The sequence below is a fragment of the Leptosomus discolor genome, chromosome 9 (assembly GCF_034619465.1).
Source record: "Leptosomus discolor isolate bLepDis1 chromosome 9, bLepDis1.hap2, whole genome shotgun sequence".
In the NCBI taxonomy this organism is placed as follows: domain Eukaryota; kingdom Metazoa; phylum Chordata; class Aves; order Leptosomiformes; family Leptosomidae; genus Leptosomus; species Leptosomus discolor.
Genome location: NC_141399.1, coordinates 1403505 through 1421221, shown reverse-complemented (window position 1 = coordinate 1421221; position 17717 = coordinate 1403505). Strand labels below are relative to the sequence as shown.

The window sequence follows — 17717 nt, the reverse complement described above, 5'->3', positions numbered from 1 at the left end:
TTTCACTCAGAATTTTGTGTTTCTTTCATCTTGTTTCCCTGGCCTGTGTGTCATTAGCCATGCACGCTGGACATGATGAGAAAATTACTGTACCATTGATGCTGATTCTTTAAAAATGGAAAACTGGGACCAAATAATTTGACTAGCAAACACTGGTCTTTGAATCAGCTTGGGAATTAGTAGGATAAATAAGCTAAAGCGTTTGGAGTTGGCAGGCACTTCCAAGATAAATGCTATCCAAATCGCACACGTGCCATTTGGTACATCTCTAGTTATTACCCCTTCCGTTTTGAAAATAGTATATCAGATTTGGCAGAAGTATTCCTTTTTCACAATGGTAAATACCAGGAAAAAAAGAAGTGATTGGCTCATAAGCAGAGGCAAACAAACATAAAGGGCTAATCCTTCTCTCAAAGCTTGGGTGAGGTCAACTCGTGGCTATACGGTGAGAAGTAATTCAGAAAAGGAGTTTTCAGGAGAAAAATCAGAATTCCTCGATTTGCTTCTAGATGTGCCATTGTCATCCAGGCTTGTTCTTTAGGGCTTAAACTTGCCAGTTGTTGAGCATGATGAACATGTTAGAAACAAGCACTTGAACATTAGATTTTGACTGCTAAAATGGTGAGCAATTGCTTTGCCCGAGTGTTGAGCTTTATTTTCCAATATGCTCTGGTACTTTGGATTGTGGGCTCCTTGTCATCCTGCACAACGAAACCCTGCAGTCTCGGCGCTGTAGGACAGGCCCTGAACAAGTCAGAACTAGAGATACCTGGGAAGTTCTGGCAGAGTCAGCGGTCACATGCTAAAACTGCGTGTTGATGGCTTTGGCCTCTCGTCTCACTGTGCCACGGCTTTATTACACCTGAGAACGTCCTTCGTCCTATTTGTGGTGTACTGCTGCATTCATGTACCACTCTGAGATCCTTGGATGGAAACTGGCATGGGAATCAGCCAGACTGTTTTAGCCTTCTCTGTCAGGAGTCCTACACAAGGTAGCCTTATCTGATTATTTACTGTATACCTCATGACAGTTAAGTTTCTTATTTACATTCTAGCTGCAACATGAGTGTATTTGAAATAGGATTCATGCAAACATATCCAGCTGTCATGGGCTGAGCCTAAAAACCAGAAGAAAGTAAAGATCTGAAATATCTTTGATTGAAGGGAACTTTGTTAGTGCTCTTTCCACCAGAATAGTAAATATTGAACGGTTTTTCTTATAAAAGTATGTAACTGGGCCACCTCACTTTAAAATTAAACCTTCCATCTTCTCCCTTTTTCTTTCACATCACAGTGTATAGGAATCCTGTTGCAATCAGACCACTCCTGTTGAGATCCTGGCGTATGATGTGCGTGGGATGGTCAAGGACACCCCGCAGCCTGGTGCTTCATCTCTCCATAACAAATACTGAGGGCTGGGCAGACCCAGAGGCAGGTGAAGTGGCAGCGCCATGGTCATTTGGGCACGGTGACCTCTTGGTGGTGTGAAGGAGCACGTTCCTCACTACAGACTGTTCCTGTTCATCAGAGGTGCCAGGCTTCTCTTTCAACTGAAGGCTGCAACGCCAAAAGACAAGCTAGCTTATGCCAAAAAGCATTAAATGCTTGAGAGAGAGGTGTCCAGGCTACTATTTCCATAGGTCTGCTTTCATTGTCCCAGTTAGTAGCCAGACAAGCTGTAAATTGCTCCTTTAATTAGGCAGAATTGTATCTCCTTATGTATGCCAAGAGAAACATCAGGAGTTGGCAAAAGGTTGTGAGCAGGGAGATGAGTGGACGTTTTCTTCAGGCTGAAATTGTGGCTTATGAGTTCGGCCAGTGACACCTCTTCTGAGCTTTGCCAAGTGGCCCAACCACCCTGCTCCTGATCCCGTCTGCTAAAAACATATAGCTTCTTTAAAAGGGCTTTGTATTGTTTAACGGACTGCTCTAAATTCCTCTGAATACATGTAGGCATGTCTGCTCTAAATAACTGAGTCAAAATCCAAATTCCTGCTCAGAGCGTGTGCAGTCTGCAGTCAATAATCAGGAAGAAACATACCCCACTGCTCTTCAGGGCTGTGATCTGTGTCAAGACTTTACTATTTTTGACCCACATTCTGCAATTAGTTTTTCTAAGAAACCCTTAGCTGGCAGTTCGATCGTTTTAAAGAAGTGGAATGAACTCTGGCCGTGAGCGTGCAGCGGGTGTTGCTCACCTCTCCTGCGTACTCCAAATGCCGGGTGACGTGAGCTCTCTGACGAGGCTAATGGGGGTGAAGTTTGATGCAGCTCTGTAACAAGGCTAGTGGTAATGAAGTTCAAACCAGTTCGATGAATTACAGAGCTCGGTTCAGCCACTGGGACCGGATTCACAGCCAGAAACGTGACAATCCCCATGTGTCCCTTCGCAGAAGTTTGAGTAAGTCTCAGCATTTTGTGGTGTTCCGCTCTTTTCTGAGGTAATGGGTTGAGGTTTCTCGGAGAGTGGCTTACAGCGAGGACAGCGTGCTGGGGGTAAGCTGGGAAGCGTGCACCTACCTTCAGTCTTCGCTGAAGGTGCAGATGCTAAGGGTTGGAGTGACGCTGCAGTTAGCACTGAGGGGTGTTCTTTGGATAAAATGTCATGTACGAGGGGAATGGCCAGAGCTTTCTGAGCTTTGAGATTGCAGGGGTTTTGTTTAACTCTGCACCACGTGTTTAACTTCATTTTGGTTTTGTCCAGGGATTCTCATTGGGCCCATTAGCTAAATGATGTATTTAAACTAATATAAGTATCAAACAATGAAGGAGGGTGATCCTCTCCTAGAATACTTAGTTCTGTAGATTGAATCAAAGAAAGAGTCCTGACTTAGCAAGTTTGTTTGTGAAGGTGAACCGAAACAGGGTGTGTTTCTGCGTGGCTCTGGGTTCGAGTGCTGCACGTCCTTTGTGCCTTTTGGCTGCTGAGGCACAGAGCTTATCACCTCGCTTGGATAATCCGCTTTCAGACACCGCTGTGAGTGAGTGAAGGCTATTGGATTGTAAAACAGGTCTGATGCTTTCTGTTCTGTCTGTCATTGCCAATCTTAAATCACTGATCTTTCTACAAATACCTGAGAAGAATATTTTTTGAAACATTTGCAAAAAAATGTCAAAAATACCTACAGTTTCTGAGATTCAAGCTAGAAAAAAACTACAATTTTTCTGAGTAATGCGGAAGTGCTGGTCTGGATCAAGGATGGGCGCACACCTTCATGGCAAGGAGCTGCCTTTGGATATGGCCATTAAAATCCATCTTCATCAGGCCAAGCTCAAGGACTTTGAAAAAATCCCACTTTCCGTGTACTTAGTGGAGCGTTCCTTTGGCAAGTCTCACTGAGCATCCTGGTGAGCATGGCCCTGGCTCAGGGGGCTGCCAGAAATGTGGGAATTGAGCCAGGGAAGAGCTGAAGCTCCCTGGGAGTGGGGTAGGGCACCCGACAAATGGATGTGCAGGACTGCTGACGCTGGCAAACATCAGCGTTGGCAGATTACTTGTCTGCGGGCCATACAGTACGAACCAGTAAAATTAGAAAGAGGTTATTGTTTTTCATAATCCCTGAACCACATTAATTAGATCTTTCACCCAAAAAAAGTTTTAACACTGTTGTTAATGCTTTTTAGGGTAAATTCTCCCTTGCAGCTGTGTCTCCCGAGTAACCTGCTGGTGATTTCAGGGTGATCTATAGTGTGACTGAACAGTGGTCCCTCATTCTTCACTGAAGGAAAGCTCCAGCTGAAACCAGTGGGAGTGTCACTTGGTTATGGCATTCCGGGCTGGTCCCACAGTCATCTGTCCTTCTGCCTGTATGAAGCTGAAATCCAATGTGTAAATATCCCCTTAACGCTGTGCAATAGGTTTTCCTTCCCCCTGCCCCAAAAGGTGCCTTTAGAGCACACTTCCAAAACAGAAGAAAATTGGATCATTTATGAGACACGGGTTTGCCCTGTGCTAGGTTGTAGCAGGAATTGAAGCAGAGCACTTGGAGACCAAACTTTCCCCTAAAAATATCTGTTGTTGGCTGAGAGAGGGGGGAAAGACCGCAGCAGAATGAACAGTGACAGGCAGTGAGGGCTGGTTTTGTTCATTTCCAAATGAGTACCTGATATGCTGAAGTTCAACCCAGCGTGTAAGAATGGCAATGTTCCTCCCCGTGTGGGAGATGTTCTTTTCTGCATGTAAAATACTAAGAGCACCATGAGTTTAGCCTATTTTGTGAAGTATGGAAGACGGCTATTAGACTGGTTTCTCTTTTGACCAGTTTGACAGTGGGATGTGCTGGGAATGTAGTGCTGGGCACAACACAAAGGGCAGCAGCATAAACCCCCGAACACCCCGTCATTCCGTCCATGGCTTGGGCTGATTACAGATACTCTAATTCTAAGCCACTTAAGGATGAAAAATTGTCTTAGATTACCTCTGCTTTCAGAAGATAGATTTGCTCTAACCTATCAATTTAAATAGATAAGAATTGTGTGTTATAAATGTGCATTTGGAAGTATGTGCTCTTTTTTAATTAAAAAAAAAAAGACGCAGGGGATGCAGGATGAATACTGAAGATGTATGGTCCATCCCCTTCCATTAGCGAGAAGACAACACGAAGCTGTAGTCAGATATAAAAGCATTAAAATAATTAATTTTCAGTTTAATTGTGTGTCAACAGAAATGTATGATAATAAGCATTTTTGCAAAAATTGTAGATTAAGCATTTTTGTCTACTTCGCTGTTGTGCTAAAAATGTCCTTGGTTTAATGTAGAACAAATAGCCTTTGGATCTCATTAAAGATGTTATTACGAGCGCTTAGTGTAACTTGCTTCTGGTGCTTCAAAGCAGGTCAGATTGGTAGAAAATGGTGACAAATATTAAATGAAAGAAGAAGTAATATCAGGAAAGGAAAGAGAAAAACAGGTGAGGTTTGTATGTAGGTTAAGAACTGCTTATTATGAGATCACCAAAAAGGAGTTACACTGTAGGAACAAAGGTGTTGGTTTTAGTTGAGGTTAAAATCATAATTGCTTTAATATGTTAAATAAAAAGTAATGCAGATTTTTATACTTGTACCCAAACACCATCTGTCCTCTACTCGAGGTGGCAAGACCAGTGCCAGGGGAATTCTTACCTGTGATAGGTAACACAGAGCTGAGCGCTCGGTGTGAGAACTGCGGAGCGGGAGGGAGCCTCTCCCCGATGCACCTGCGGGTATTAAAGGTGTTAAAATGAAATTAGAGTTTTCTTACAAGAAAAAAACACCAATAGATGACTGACCCCAGCCTTCAGCAGTTACCCAGTGAAACGTGGTGCGCCGGCCCAGAAGGCACCAGGGCTGCAAACCCCGGCAGCAGCCCCGGGACATGCCCCAACACCGCGCCGGGGGCCAGGCTTCGCCCCCGCCGAGCAGCCGGGGGGCCGTGTGGGAGCCAAAAGCTTGAAGGGAAGTTATTTTCCGCGCGTGTTCGTACAGCACTTGGCACGGTGGGATCCCTGCCCATGCCGGGGCTTCCCAGGAGCTGCCACAACAGTAAAGAGAGGAAGAAATGGGAGCTGCACGGTTCCTGGGCGAGACTGGGCGGCTCCGCGGTTCCTGGGTGGGGGCGTTGTGCTCGTCAATAGGTACCTGGATCGGCAGGTGGGAAGGTGAGGCTCTGGCGTTGTGGGAATCCTGTCACTGACAATGTTTCTGATTTGTGCTGATGAGGAAAAATGGCAGGGTTTTTTGTCTGGAAGACTTTGAGAAGCGCTGGGTTTCCATCACCTTCAATTAGAAAGTTGCAGCGTGCTTGTCCTGTGTGTTTGTGGACAGGACGCTGTCTGTTCCCACAGCAGTTGCTCTTACGTTAGCGCAAAACCAGAAAGGGCAGCAGTAGGAGAAACCAGAACAAAAATACGTATATAAGGATGTTTAACTTGTGTTTTTAAAGAAGATAGATTGGAGGGATTTAAGGTAATTAATGCAGCAGAGCAGGAAAACCTAGGAGATTTTGCTCTTCCTCTAAAGTGTTGCGTTTGAAGTGTCCCAAGACACCTAAAAGCACTCGCTAGCACAAACCACGCCGTCTCTGGCGTCAGGAGGCAGCGCCGGGTTGATGCTCCACCTCGCTGACCAAGTGCTCCTGCGGAACAGCTCTCAACGTGGTGGGAAAGAGCTGGCAGGAGGCCGGGGTGGGCGGCAGAGCCCAGGGCCGGGTTTCGCGTGCTCTGAGGGTGCCCGGGCTCTGCCGGGGCCACGGCACTCCCGTCCCAGCAGAGATGCTGTGGCAGCAGCCGGGGACCAGGTTTGCACACTGCTGCCTCGGGGGTCCGGGGGCTGCTGGTGAACGCGTCCTACTTCTGCCCGGCACAGATTTTAAAGCTGCTTTGAAGTAGCTGGATTTCGACTTTGATTTAAAGCAAGAAAACAGAAGGAAAATGAAGAGGCAACTCAGTCTTTGCCTCCTGTCGGGGTGCCGGGGTGTAACCGGGCTCAAGGCGGTGCTGAGAGCACCCAGGTTGAGAGGATGACCCCAGAGCCAGGGGGGGTGAGGGCGAGTGGAGCTGGGTCCTGCCGAGGGGCTGGGGTGGGACCTCAGCTTCAGTCCCGCGGCGAGGGGAAGGGATGCTGTGGTTTTCCAGAGCTGGTACGCCGCCGCCACAAAAACAGAGGCTTTGTAGTTTCTGGGGATTGTTTTGTGCTCTCCCGAAAAGGCACGAAGGCTGCCCTGCTCAGAATGCAGTGACTTGTTTGTGTCACATGCAAAAACTATCGGGATTTTTTGCCTCCATCACCTGGCACGCTCCACGCTCGTCTAAGGCTTTTCTGTCAATCCCTGCAGGCAGTGAAATTAAAATAAGTTACAGTGTGAGGTGAAACACCGTGTTTGCAGTGTCTGGGCAAGTCATTGGAGTCGCTTTGCGTCCTTCTCTGGTAGTTTGGCTTATCGTTGCCGTTATCTATTGAAGGGGCTTTAGTTGATATTTTGGAGAAGGCTCTGTTGACTATGTGTTATTGACATATTCTTAGCTTAAAACCATTATCATGTTAAAGCCCTGGATTTAGAAACTAATTACAAGACATTAATAGCTAAGCCCTAAGAGCTAAGTCATGCAAATATTGCTATCTGTAAAGTTGAATATACAAAAACTGTTTGAACTGCTGACTTAGTAACTGGAGTCTAAAAGCAATCTGTAAGGTGGCAATAAATCTGAGCACAATCCTCCACAATTGTTTTCTAATGTGTCCATGAAATTAATGGCACAGTTATTATGAAAGTCGTATCAGGGAACGTGGCTATTTTTTTCCCTGGGTAGGTTAATTATCACTAATGTAATTATTTCTGTACTGATTTTTGTTTTAATCAAACATTGCATGAAACAATTTAGTTCAGAACAAATAGCTTATTACACAAATGTTTGTGGTGGTGAGGAAAAAAAGCAGCTATGTTTAAATTATACACATATATTGAGTTACTTTATTCATTAAAATGAACAATTATGTTAGGCCTTATGAGACAGACTAAGCATTTCTTGTTAATGTTTGTTCTGTAGTGAACATAATGAGAATTTATATTGGAAATGGATCCCATCCCTCTAGCTCGAGGCGTTGACGAACTGGGCAATAGATAGCAGCTGGGAGAGACTGGGGGGAAAAAAGAGTTGGAGTTAACCCCTAACCCAGATGGATGCTGCATCGCCCCGTGGTTGTGGGGAAGGCACTGGATCTGGGAGGGAGCTTTTTTTTTCTTTTGGGGGTTGTTTGCTTGTTCATTTTTTGGTAGAATTTTTTTTGTTGTCCCTCTCCGTACTGTGGTGGTAGGGGAAAACACAGTGTCCCACTGTACCACAGTGACCCTACTGGATCCAGGTACCGTGGAGCAGGGTCAGCTGTGATGTTCTTTTTTCATCAGTTGTTTTGAATGTCCTACAATGAACCAGTTGTGGTTTGGGGGTTTTTTCCCTCCACTTATCAGATCAAATAATCAATGGGTGAACTATAATAGCATCAGTCTGCGCATTATGCTGTTGGAGGTCATAGAATGCCACAACGGTTTGGGCTGGAAGGGACCTTAAAGATCATCTGGTTCCAACCCCCTGCCACGGGCAGGGACACCTTGTGTTTGCCTGGATTCTGGCAGCAGCTCCACTCACTGCCCTTCCCCAGTGAGTCCTCCTGCTCCCAGCCCCGTCCAGCCTGGCCTTGAGCCCTGCCAGGGAGGGGGCAGCCACAGCCGCTATGGGCAACCTCTGCCAGCGCCTCACCGCCCTCACGGTGAAGAACTTCTCCCTTATATCTGATCTAAATTTCAGTTTGAAACCATTACCCCTCGTCCTATCCCTGCACTCCCTGGTAAGGAGTCCCTCCCCATCTTTCCTGAAGGCCACTGATTATGACGATGAGATGTGCCACTTTATATGATGATAAGTGGGTAATGGGTAGATATGTGATTTTTCAAGACCTTAAACACATGTGACTACAGCATCTCGTGCAGGGTAGATTTTGGATCCTGCCCAGGTCTGGCAGGACTGTAGTGGACGAGTTCGTTGCATCCCTCGGTACTGACTGGGTCAAGTGCAAAGTCCAGGGTGAGGGGTTGCTGGAAGCTGTGAGCGCAGTGTGTCTGGCTACATCCGTGAGTGGTGTTGGTTTGGGAGAAATAAATTCCCCAGTCCTTTGTGTGCTGCTTCTGTATATGACTGAGATGGAAGGTTGTACATAAAAAGGCAAATTGGTATTAATTGCAAGAGTACTTTCTCATGATTTATGAAATTGTTTACTTGCTGCTCTCTAGATTATGATTCGCATTTTCAGATAATCCCTTTTTGATTATGGGAGAAGAGTTTATTGTATTTGCTTACAGAAATGTAGGATTTGCAAGTATATAGCACTCTTCCTCCCTGGATCACAGAGTTTTTTATAGGTCTTTGTTATAAATAGAATTGACAGCACCTCCAGCTTACAGGTGGGAAAATAGAAGAAAAAACGTACGTGAAGTGCCTTGGGCAAGGTGATCCGACTGGCCTGGGGACAGGGTCAGCAAAAGAGCATGAACCTCCCGAGTCCTGTATCTGCCATTGCTCTAGTTAATCTTGCCATCTGTGATTTTAATTGATGAGGTTTAGTTATGAATCTTGACGGGCAAGGTTGGCTGCGCGTTGAAGCAGCGGTCTTGGAAATCGTCGTCCTCAAAACCATCTTCACTTCTGTCACGTCTCTCCTTTAAAACTAGGAGGTAACGTGCAAGAAGTTTAGACTTGTGGTGGCAGCCTGCGGCTCTGTTCTCTGTGGTTTGTGTCTCTGGACACTGCTCGGATGGTCCCGTTGCTGGTTGGCCATCGGCGAGAGCTTGGGCAGTGGGCTGCACCGTGGCCGTGTCCCATGGACATGTTAAGAAAGAAGCCACCAAACCAGCGCTGCAGTTCCTGCCCCTGAATGAAACGCTCTGCTGTTTTGGTTTTGTTGAAGGTGCTCTCGCAGTAGTTGTGGACGAAAGTCAGCCTTGCTGCTTTATCAGTATTTGATGATCCTGATCCTGAAACTCTGAACTCAAAATCTTTAAGCAAGCAATTTCCAGTTCATAGTTACTGAAAGTATTATGTTGAATATAAGCAGGTTTAGGTTTAAGTAAATGCAAGAAAAGGCTGAATATAACAATTACTTGCCACAATAGACGTCTTTTTTAGATTCAGGTTTTCAAAAGCCAAATTATTTCAAGGAAACTGCAGTCAAAGCTGGAAGGAGGAGGGAGGGGAGAAGGGGGACAGAAAAAAAGTACATCAGGCACAATTATTAGATCCTAAAGCAGCCAAATACACAGTTGAACATTTTAATGCTTTTGTTTTCGTTTCTAAAAGGAGTTACGAAACAGCGATTTATTTCAAAGAGAAAAAATGTTTCAGAAATACTTTTCTGAGTGAGAAAGTGTCTCACTTGACTCAGATTCTCATCTCCAACGCCAGGCTGTGGTGCTGGGTGCATTATCTGACACACGGTTTTCATCATTAATTTTCACGCCAGAAGCAGCAGAACGCTGCAAATCTCTGGGGCCAGTGATACAGAGTTACCGTGGTGTCGTCCCGGGAGACCAGAAAAAGGACTTTCCATAATTTTGCCTGATCTTCAGTTTATCTCTTTACACAGAGTATCTGCACAGAATAAAGTACCTTTAGGCTGTCCAGACTACCCAGCAATGCCATGGAATACATTTGAGAATATGGAAATTCATCCTTTTGTACTCATAAGGGGGGGAGTGGGTAGCGATGTGATAACACATGAATAATTCTGTGGTTCTGTGAGATATTAACATGCAGAAAATTGGTGAGAATCCTTTCATCGCTGGGTCAAAATCCATGCAGTCAGGATGCCTTTCTCCTTTCGTATCAATGCGTGCTGTAAAAAGGGCATCAAGGAACGTCTGTGTTTCATAGTTACGATAGAAAACGGAGGCTCCAGACCAGACCGATGGTCCCACTTTCCAGCTGTACAAACCCGGGTGGGTTAGTCACCCTGCCTCAGCCTGCCTGTCACAAAGGCGAGACACGAATCAGCGATTAAGAAGAGTGAAGGAAGAGGCAAACTGTCCCTTGGTTTCCCAAGGAATCGTCATGGAATTTTCACACTTGTTTCATGGGTCAGAAACCTTGGCCCTGGTTCTCTTTGCTCACCGTCTCTCCGGTTCTCCTTCCGGCTGCCATCCTTTGCCGCGCCTCTGCAGTAAGTTACACGGACACGTGCCAGCTCGCCCCAGCTCTCTTGCGAGGTGTGCACACAGCCTGGGAGTTCGGCTCCAGGTTTGGAAAGGGCTTGCTCGCCTTTAGCTGGAGCCGTTACGGAGCCGGACATAGAAATGGATTTCCTGGCTCCTTGGGCACGCTCTTCCAGTAAGACCAAACTATCATTTACTGGTACAATCAAACGAGTCTTTGTATTCTCCTTTATCATGAGTATTCCTCCAGCTTCTGTAAGCTACGTACCTTCAGCTCAGCGCAGTGTGAAGCAATAGTTCCTGGATTTTATTTTTTTTTCAGAATAACTTGTGAATATTGAAGGTTAATGAAGTTTCTCAAGCCATGGCAGACCTCTAGATTATCTGTTATTGAGGGATTATTTTTATAACACTCACAGCAGAGACTCTTGGTAGTACAGTATTTGAGCAGTGTGTGACTTTAGGGGTTTTTTCCGAATGTATGAAATGAAGATGATACAGGATCTAATTTGCATTAAATTAGGAAAGCGCAACTTAGTCCTTCAATTTAGGACTTGCAAACCCCAGCCTCCTGTACACATTAATAATCAAGGCAGCTCATTCAAGAAAGTCAGCTTCGAATTTTTTACTTGTAGGGAAAATAGCGGAGATTGTACGCATTTAACCTAAAAAAAAAAATAAAGCTGAAATTTTGGGTTTAGTAACCCTTATTCATGCCTGTGCCAGGAGATCAGGTTTTATATTTGGAAAGCCATACACGCACACACACACAGATCAGCTCTTGGAGCCACCGAAAATTTGCTGGGCAGTTGTTTGTTGAGTTGGTGACCGGTGCAATGAATTGGTGCTGGGAATGTCAGGGCCTTCCCAGTGGTTCCAGTCTGGACTGTTTCAAGGGGGCTCCAATGCTAAATCTTCCTTGTTCTTCAAACCGGTTAGTGGCTTTAGTCTGGAATACTTTTAAATTAATTGTGAGCCTCATTTTCTGCGGTACTTGGGAGCCTTTGTGCACATACTTTGGGGTTTAGGATTCCTGAGACTGCGTAACAACTGAGACTTTCCATTTGTTTCATACAATCATTTATAATTTGCATTCCCAGAAGCATGTATGGTATTTCAAAAGCAGAATGTGACTTTGAAATGAAATGTTATCTAATTATTGCATTTTTCATTGATGACTCTGTTCTTTGTCCTCCATAATTCTTACACGGCTCATATTGCAGATCTTACCATGGCCTCACTGATTCCATGCCCTATATAGGAGACATTTCCAACTCATTGAAAATATTAACCTGGTCAGTAGGTTCCCTCCAAGAAAAGAGATCTCTTGTTCTGGTCTCGGTAAGAAACTCCAGGATCCAGCTGCATGAAAAGCAGTTTTGTGGATGTAGCTGCTGCCTTCCCTCAAGCCATTGCAGTGTTCTTGCAAATTTTCATGAAGCAAGGAGGGGGTTTACACTCTACTGTTTTATCTGATGTGTGTCATTCCACCACAATTAGCTACTAATAAAAATGAAAAATGAAGGCAGTAAACACAGTCATGCATTAGAGCCCCATGCAAAGACACAGCAAGTGTGGTTCCCGGTGCTTTTCCAGGCATCTACCACATATCAAGTTTATCCATTTGGTTCTTCTGTGTTGTAGGTTCCCCTCGGTCCTTCCCTAATTCCATTCCCACCCCGGCTGTCTGACAGTAACATCTGAATAACCAACCAGCCTCTTTCTATTTCACATGTCTTGTAGATCGATGAAATGCAGTGGGGCAAAGGGGTGCGTGAGGTCCCGTCCTCGGTCTGCAGCCTGCCTTGCAAGCCAGGAGAGAGGAAGAAGATGGTGAAGGGGATGCCGTGCTGCTGGCACTGCGAGCTCTGCGACGGCTACCAGTACCAGGCTGACGAGGTGACTTGTCTGCTCTGCTCCTACAACGAGCGGCCCAACGAGAACCGAACAGGATGCCGTTCGATACCCATCGTCAAGCTGGAGTGGCACTCGCCCTGGGCTGTGATACCCGTCTTCTTGGCTATGCTGGGGATTATTGCCACCATTTTTGTCATGGCAACGTTCATCAGATACAACGACACTCCCATTGTCCGGGCTTCTGGGCGGGAGCTCAGCTACGTCCTGTTAACAGGGATATTTCTGTGCTACATCATCACGTTTCTGATGATCGCCAAACCAAACGTTGCAGTGTGCTCCTTCCGGCGTATCTTCTTGGGCCTGGGGATGTGCATCAGCTATGCAGCCCTGTTAACTAAAACAAACCGCATCTACCGCATCTTTGAACAGGGCAAAAAGTCGGTGACTGCCCCCAGGCTTATAAGCCCCACGTCGCAGCTGGCGATCACGTCGAGTTTGATATCTGTCCAGCTTCTAGGTGTCTTTATTTGGTTTGCAGTTGACCCACCCAACATCATCATAGATTATGATGAGCAGAAAACTATGAACCCTGATCAAGCCAGAGGAGTTCTCAAATGTGACATTACGGATCTACAAATCATTTGTTCCTTGGGTTATAGCATTCTTCTAATGGTTACGTGTACTGTGTATGCCATCAAGACTCGGGGTGTCCCAGAGAATTTTAATGAAGCTAAACCCATTGGATTCACTATGTACACTACCTGTATAGTATGGCTTGCCTTCATTCCAATATTTTTTGGCACTGCCCAGTCAGCCGAAAAGGTAGGTGAAAATGAACAAACGTGCACCTGATCTATCAGGATTCATTGCGGTTATAAACGAGGGGCTGATGTTCAGCTTTACATAGATTTTGAAATGAGCTTTCCAGTTAGATCATTACTGAGGCGTGTGCAATGTATAGCACTATTTTCCTTCTCCATTTAGCTGGTGGGCTGTTCATTTGATAAACTGGCAAATGATCAATAGCAATCATATTAGCCATTAGTTTTATTGTTGCATCCATTTCAATTGTATCTTTTCAGTAGGATAAGTGGGAATTAGCTGTCATATTGTCCAGAAAGAGGCATCTCTTAACTAAATCATTTTGAATACAAGATGTAAGCAAAAAAAAACTGTCAAAAAACAGTCAAGTAGACTCCTGCACTTCTGGAGTTCAATCCTGAGGGCAGTGCCTAGTCTGATGAGTGCTCTGCTTCACAAATAGCAGCCTCAGGGCACACATACACCACAGGGTAAATAGCTTGTCCTGAGCTTCAGCTGCTGAGATTAGACTGACACTGAGTTCTGCACGGGTTATTTTTAAGCTAGCCCAGGTAGACTTACCCTACAGCTCATGGCAAGGGTATAGCCAGAGTCCTGGAGTGAACGCCAGGTTGCTTCTCTTCGTGAGAAGCCCATGGAGTTCATTCACCAAAACCCAGTCCAAAATTACTACGCTTATGTGACTTAAGAAAAAGCATCCAGACGTTAGGATCTAATCCATTAGTTGGTTTGTTACAAAAATGAATTATTGCAAAGTGCCGTCAGGCTCGATTGAAAGGTTCCCGTTGGCTTTGAGAGGCTTCAGGTGCTGCGGAGGAGTCTGCAGGGTGTCTGTCACGGGCCCAACGCACATCACTTCCAGCCCATGCTCCCAGCGGCTCAGGCACCAGCAGCTTAGGGAAGCGCGCCCTGGCAATCAGAGCAGAGATGCAAAACTCGGTCAACTTTGGGCTTTGCTGCCGACACAAGTCAGGTGTAAAGCGCTCTTTGTAAATACATTGGATCAGCTCCGCTGAGAGCAGCGGTTAGCTGGGATCCCAACCTGGCGTGTTGCAGGTGGTGCTGTGATGGTTTAAGCACAAAAGTTAACGGCCTCTCTTCTGTCTCACGCAAAGGAACAAGGAAAAAGTCCTTCTTCCTCACATCTTCTCATTGCATTGATCGGTGGTGATGGTGGCCTTGGGGAAAGCAGGCTATAATAAACAGCCAGAGGACAATAGGATTCATTTTACCAGACTTTGTCAGAAGGTCTACTGGCAAGAAAAAGCCTTTTCAGATTTGCACTTAAAATATATAAAAAGGGAGAACCTTGGTTGCTCTGTGTGTTTTGAGTAAACAGTACTCAAGAGGTGAAAAATGGATCTGCTAGTACAATGTGTAGGGCTGAATCAAACCGTGAGTGACTTCAGTTACCTCCTGGGTCTCGGGCCCCTTCTGCACGTTCCCGTTGCAGCCCAGGTGGCTCCAGCTAATACTTGGTGATAGAGATGTGGGCTTACTTCTGTCTGAATCTCGTTTAGAGATAGCTGTAATTTCAGAGTGATTTGGCAAATACCTGCAAGCCTAGTCTTTAAGGACGAATGAAAATATTAGGCTGTCCTGACCTGCTGTCAGACTGTCTTACCCTCCCCAGCCCTGACCCCCATCTACTTCCCCAGCGCGGAGGAAACCGCTGCCAGGTCTCCGTACCTGCGGCGTACTTCGGCTGAGCCCAGGCATCGCTGACCTCACCTCAAGTGCTCTCCCACAGGTCTTGCGTGGGTTCAGCAGCGTACTGTCAGTTATCCCCCCTTACTGACCCCAAGCTTCCCTGCGCACGAATGGGCTTTGGCTTCTTGCTCATGTTTTTTCACCTCTGTCTTCGTTTAACGTTTGTTCTTTGACACAAGACTTGGGCAAGCTCACCACTGCGGGTAAAATTACTGCAGCTTTTAAATGAGCGAGCAAATTTCAGATCCCAGCTCGTTTTGTGCCAGGGGTATTTGCAGTTCTTAAACCTATGGGTTATTCAAGTAAAATTGCAGGAAGACAGCGGTGTCAGTTTGGGCTGGTCTGTGCTTTGGCTACGAGTCTCTTCCATAGGAAGGTGCCTGCACCAGAGCTTTGCTCTTGGTGATTCGGGAGGTTGGTTGTACAGAGACGTGCAATTGTTTTGGCCTCAGTTTGCCGGTGGAAGAGGGGATCGCCCAGGAGGAAGCGGAGGTTATAGAGATTTTTACGTATCATCTCACCTCTGCAATGGGCTTTACAAGGCAGCCTTTGCATCCCTAAAGGTAATTAATTTCCACGGGAAAGGAGGTCTGCCAAGTCTTACGAAAGCTTCGGACACCTCTGCTCTCGCTGCCGAGGGAGAGATCAGAAATGGCATAAGCGGCTTTAAACCCGGTTGGGCCCGTTGGTAACGTCGGTGGGATGCAGGGCAGCTCTTGAGCTCCCTGCCCGGTGCTGCTGTAGGCCCGCAGGGGACCAGGATGAGGCACTTTAAACTGCTGGCTGCGGAGACTGAGACAGGTGGTGGAAAGACCAGAAGAATTTCAAAGGCTGCTGCCAGCCTTCAAAACAATTTCGCGGCAAAAGCTTTAGGTTTCCGTGTCGTCGCGGAGCTCAATTACCCTGCGCTCCTTTGAGAGCAGAGGATTCCTGCACAAATTCGTGTAGGGCAGCAAAAGACACGGTGATCAGCTCGGTTGCACGCCGAGCACAGAAGGCGGCACGGGGCAAAGCGAACGGCCCTTCGCTTGGCCATGCGGCGGCCCAGGGGAAGCCCCCGTGCCCCTGCAAGGGACCTTGGTGCCCGCTGGCTGTCACAGCCCACGCTCGCTGCCAGGGGTTATCGTGGTTCCCTGGGCTGGAACCAGTCGTGTTTTGTCAAAACCGAAGCGCCCGGTGTGCACAGCCCCGCGCAGTCCCGGTGATGGGCTGTCCGGCTGCCCCGGCCCGCGGCGCCGGCAGGCGATGGCTATGCTGTGCCGAACGCCCGTGCCGTACCTGTGGCTCCGCTGTTGGGGCTTTTTCCCCCTTCTGCTCTACGCCGAGATGGAGCTGCAGCAGCTTTGCTGCTTCGCTTTCCTTTCCGCCTCCCTCTTTTTTTTTTTGAGCGGGGTTGCGGGGATTGTACTTTTTGGTGATTGCTAGTGATTTCCTGTCAGGTACTTGCTCTGGAAAATATTGTGCTTAAGCTTAGCCACACAGGTCTTTGCTGAAATGGAAATTGCATCTGCTGAAAAGCTCACACAACACAATCTTTTAAACTGAGAACTAGTGTTATATATAATGTTGTGATTTTCATTGTATGGATTTATTTTATCAATAACTACAAGCATAATGTTGTTTGGTTGAAAGCATATTGAAAATACCTACCTTGTTCGGTGTAGAAAATAACAACGACAACGACAACAAAAAAGAACTAGAAGTATGCTGCAAGTAATTCATAGAAGGCAAATGATGCAAGCAGCAGTAGCATTTGCAGCAGGCTGGAGGGAGGCGGTATGCTCTGAGGAAGACCAGATATCAGAGTTTGTGCTACAGGATGGAGATAAAATATTAGGTGTATGGGAGGTGGCACGTGGAAAAAGTGGATCCCTGACTTTTTAACAGCCTGCATTTACTCAGCCAGTTTCTTTGTCCGCTATCTAAAAATTCAGAAAACACACGGTCAGTTATAATTTATAGGCTCAGTTTGGTAATGCAGCCTGTCGCTTCCTGGCGGGCGTGGAATACGGTTGTCCTTACCACGTCTCACCATTCCTTGAGTTTCTTCAGCTTTGATGGAATGGTCACGCAGCCGTTGCTCCATACCCGGCAGTCGCTGCTGTTGTCTGGGTTTTGGGGTTGTGTTTCAGGGTGGGTTTTTTTTGTGTGTTTCCCTGTAACTATCAGGGTGTACTCTGAAATGCTGATTGAGGACCAGGACACCGTACTGGGGACTGGAATTGCGCCATGTCCTTGCTCAGAAAGGTTCCTCCGTTAGTCTGCATTTTGTAGAAAGCCACTGACTCTAGAGAGGAGGCCCTGCAGGAGGAGGGAGTCACTGCTCAACTCCGAGCAGCCCCTAACGATCAAAACCATCATCAGCTGAAGGGTCAGTGGGGTTTGGGGCTGAGGGCAGGGGACGGTGTCCATCCCCACCTGCTGCCCAGCTCCTGCTTTAGTGTTGCTCAGCTTGTTAACCCGGACATTTGGAGAGGGACTGTAGGGGTGAAACGCTGCTTTTACGCTCCTGGTGTAATTGGTTTTGACAACAAAACTATTTTAAATTCTCCGCAGATGTGCGGGTATCTTATCAGAAACAAAGTGGCCTCAAAGAGCCATTAAATCAATTACAGGAGTCGTAGCTCCACGGCACAGTCAATACAAAGTG

At 46.5% G+C, this 17717-nt stretch overlaps 1 protein-coding gene across 1 annotated transcript in view; it reads left to right on the top strand.

The window, feature by feature from the left end:
• Nucleotides 1-17717, top strand: part of GRM7 (glutamate metabotropic receptor 7) — a 275498-nt gene that overhangs the window by 220682 nt on the left and 37099 nt on the right. Inside the window, exon 8 of the mRNA XM_086469667.1 lies at nt 12422-13357. Within this exon, the coding sequence (XP_086325793.1) occupies nt 12422-13357 (936 nt within the window). The remainder of the gene's footprint in view (nt 1-12421; nt 13358-17717) is intronic.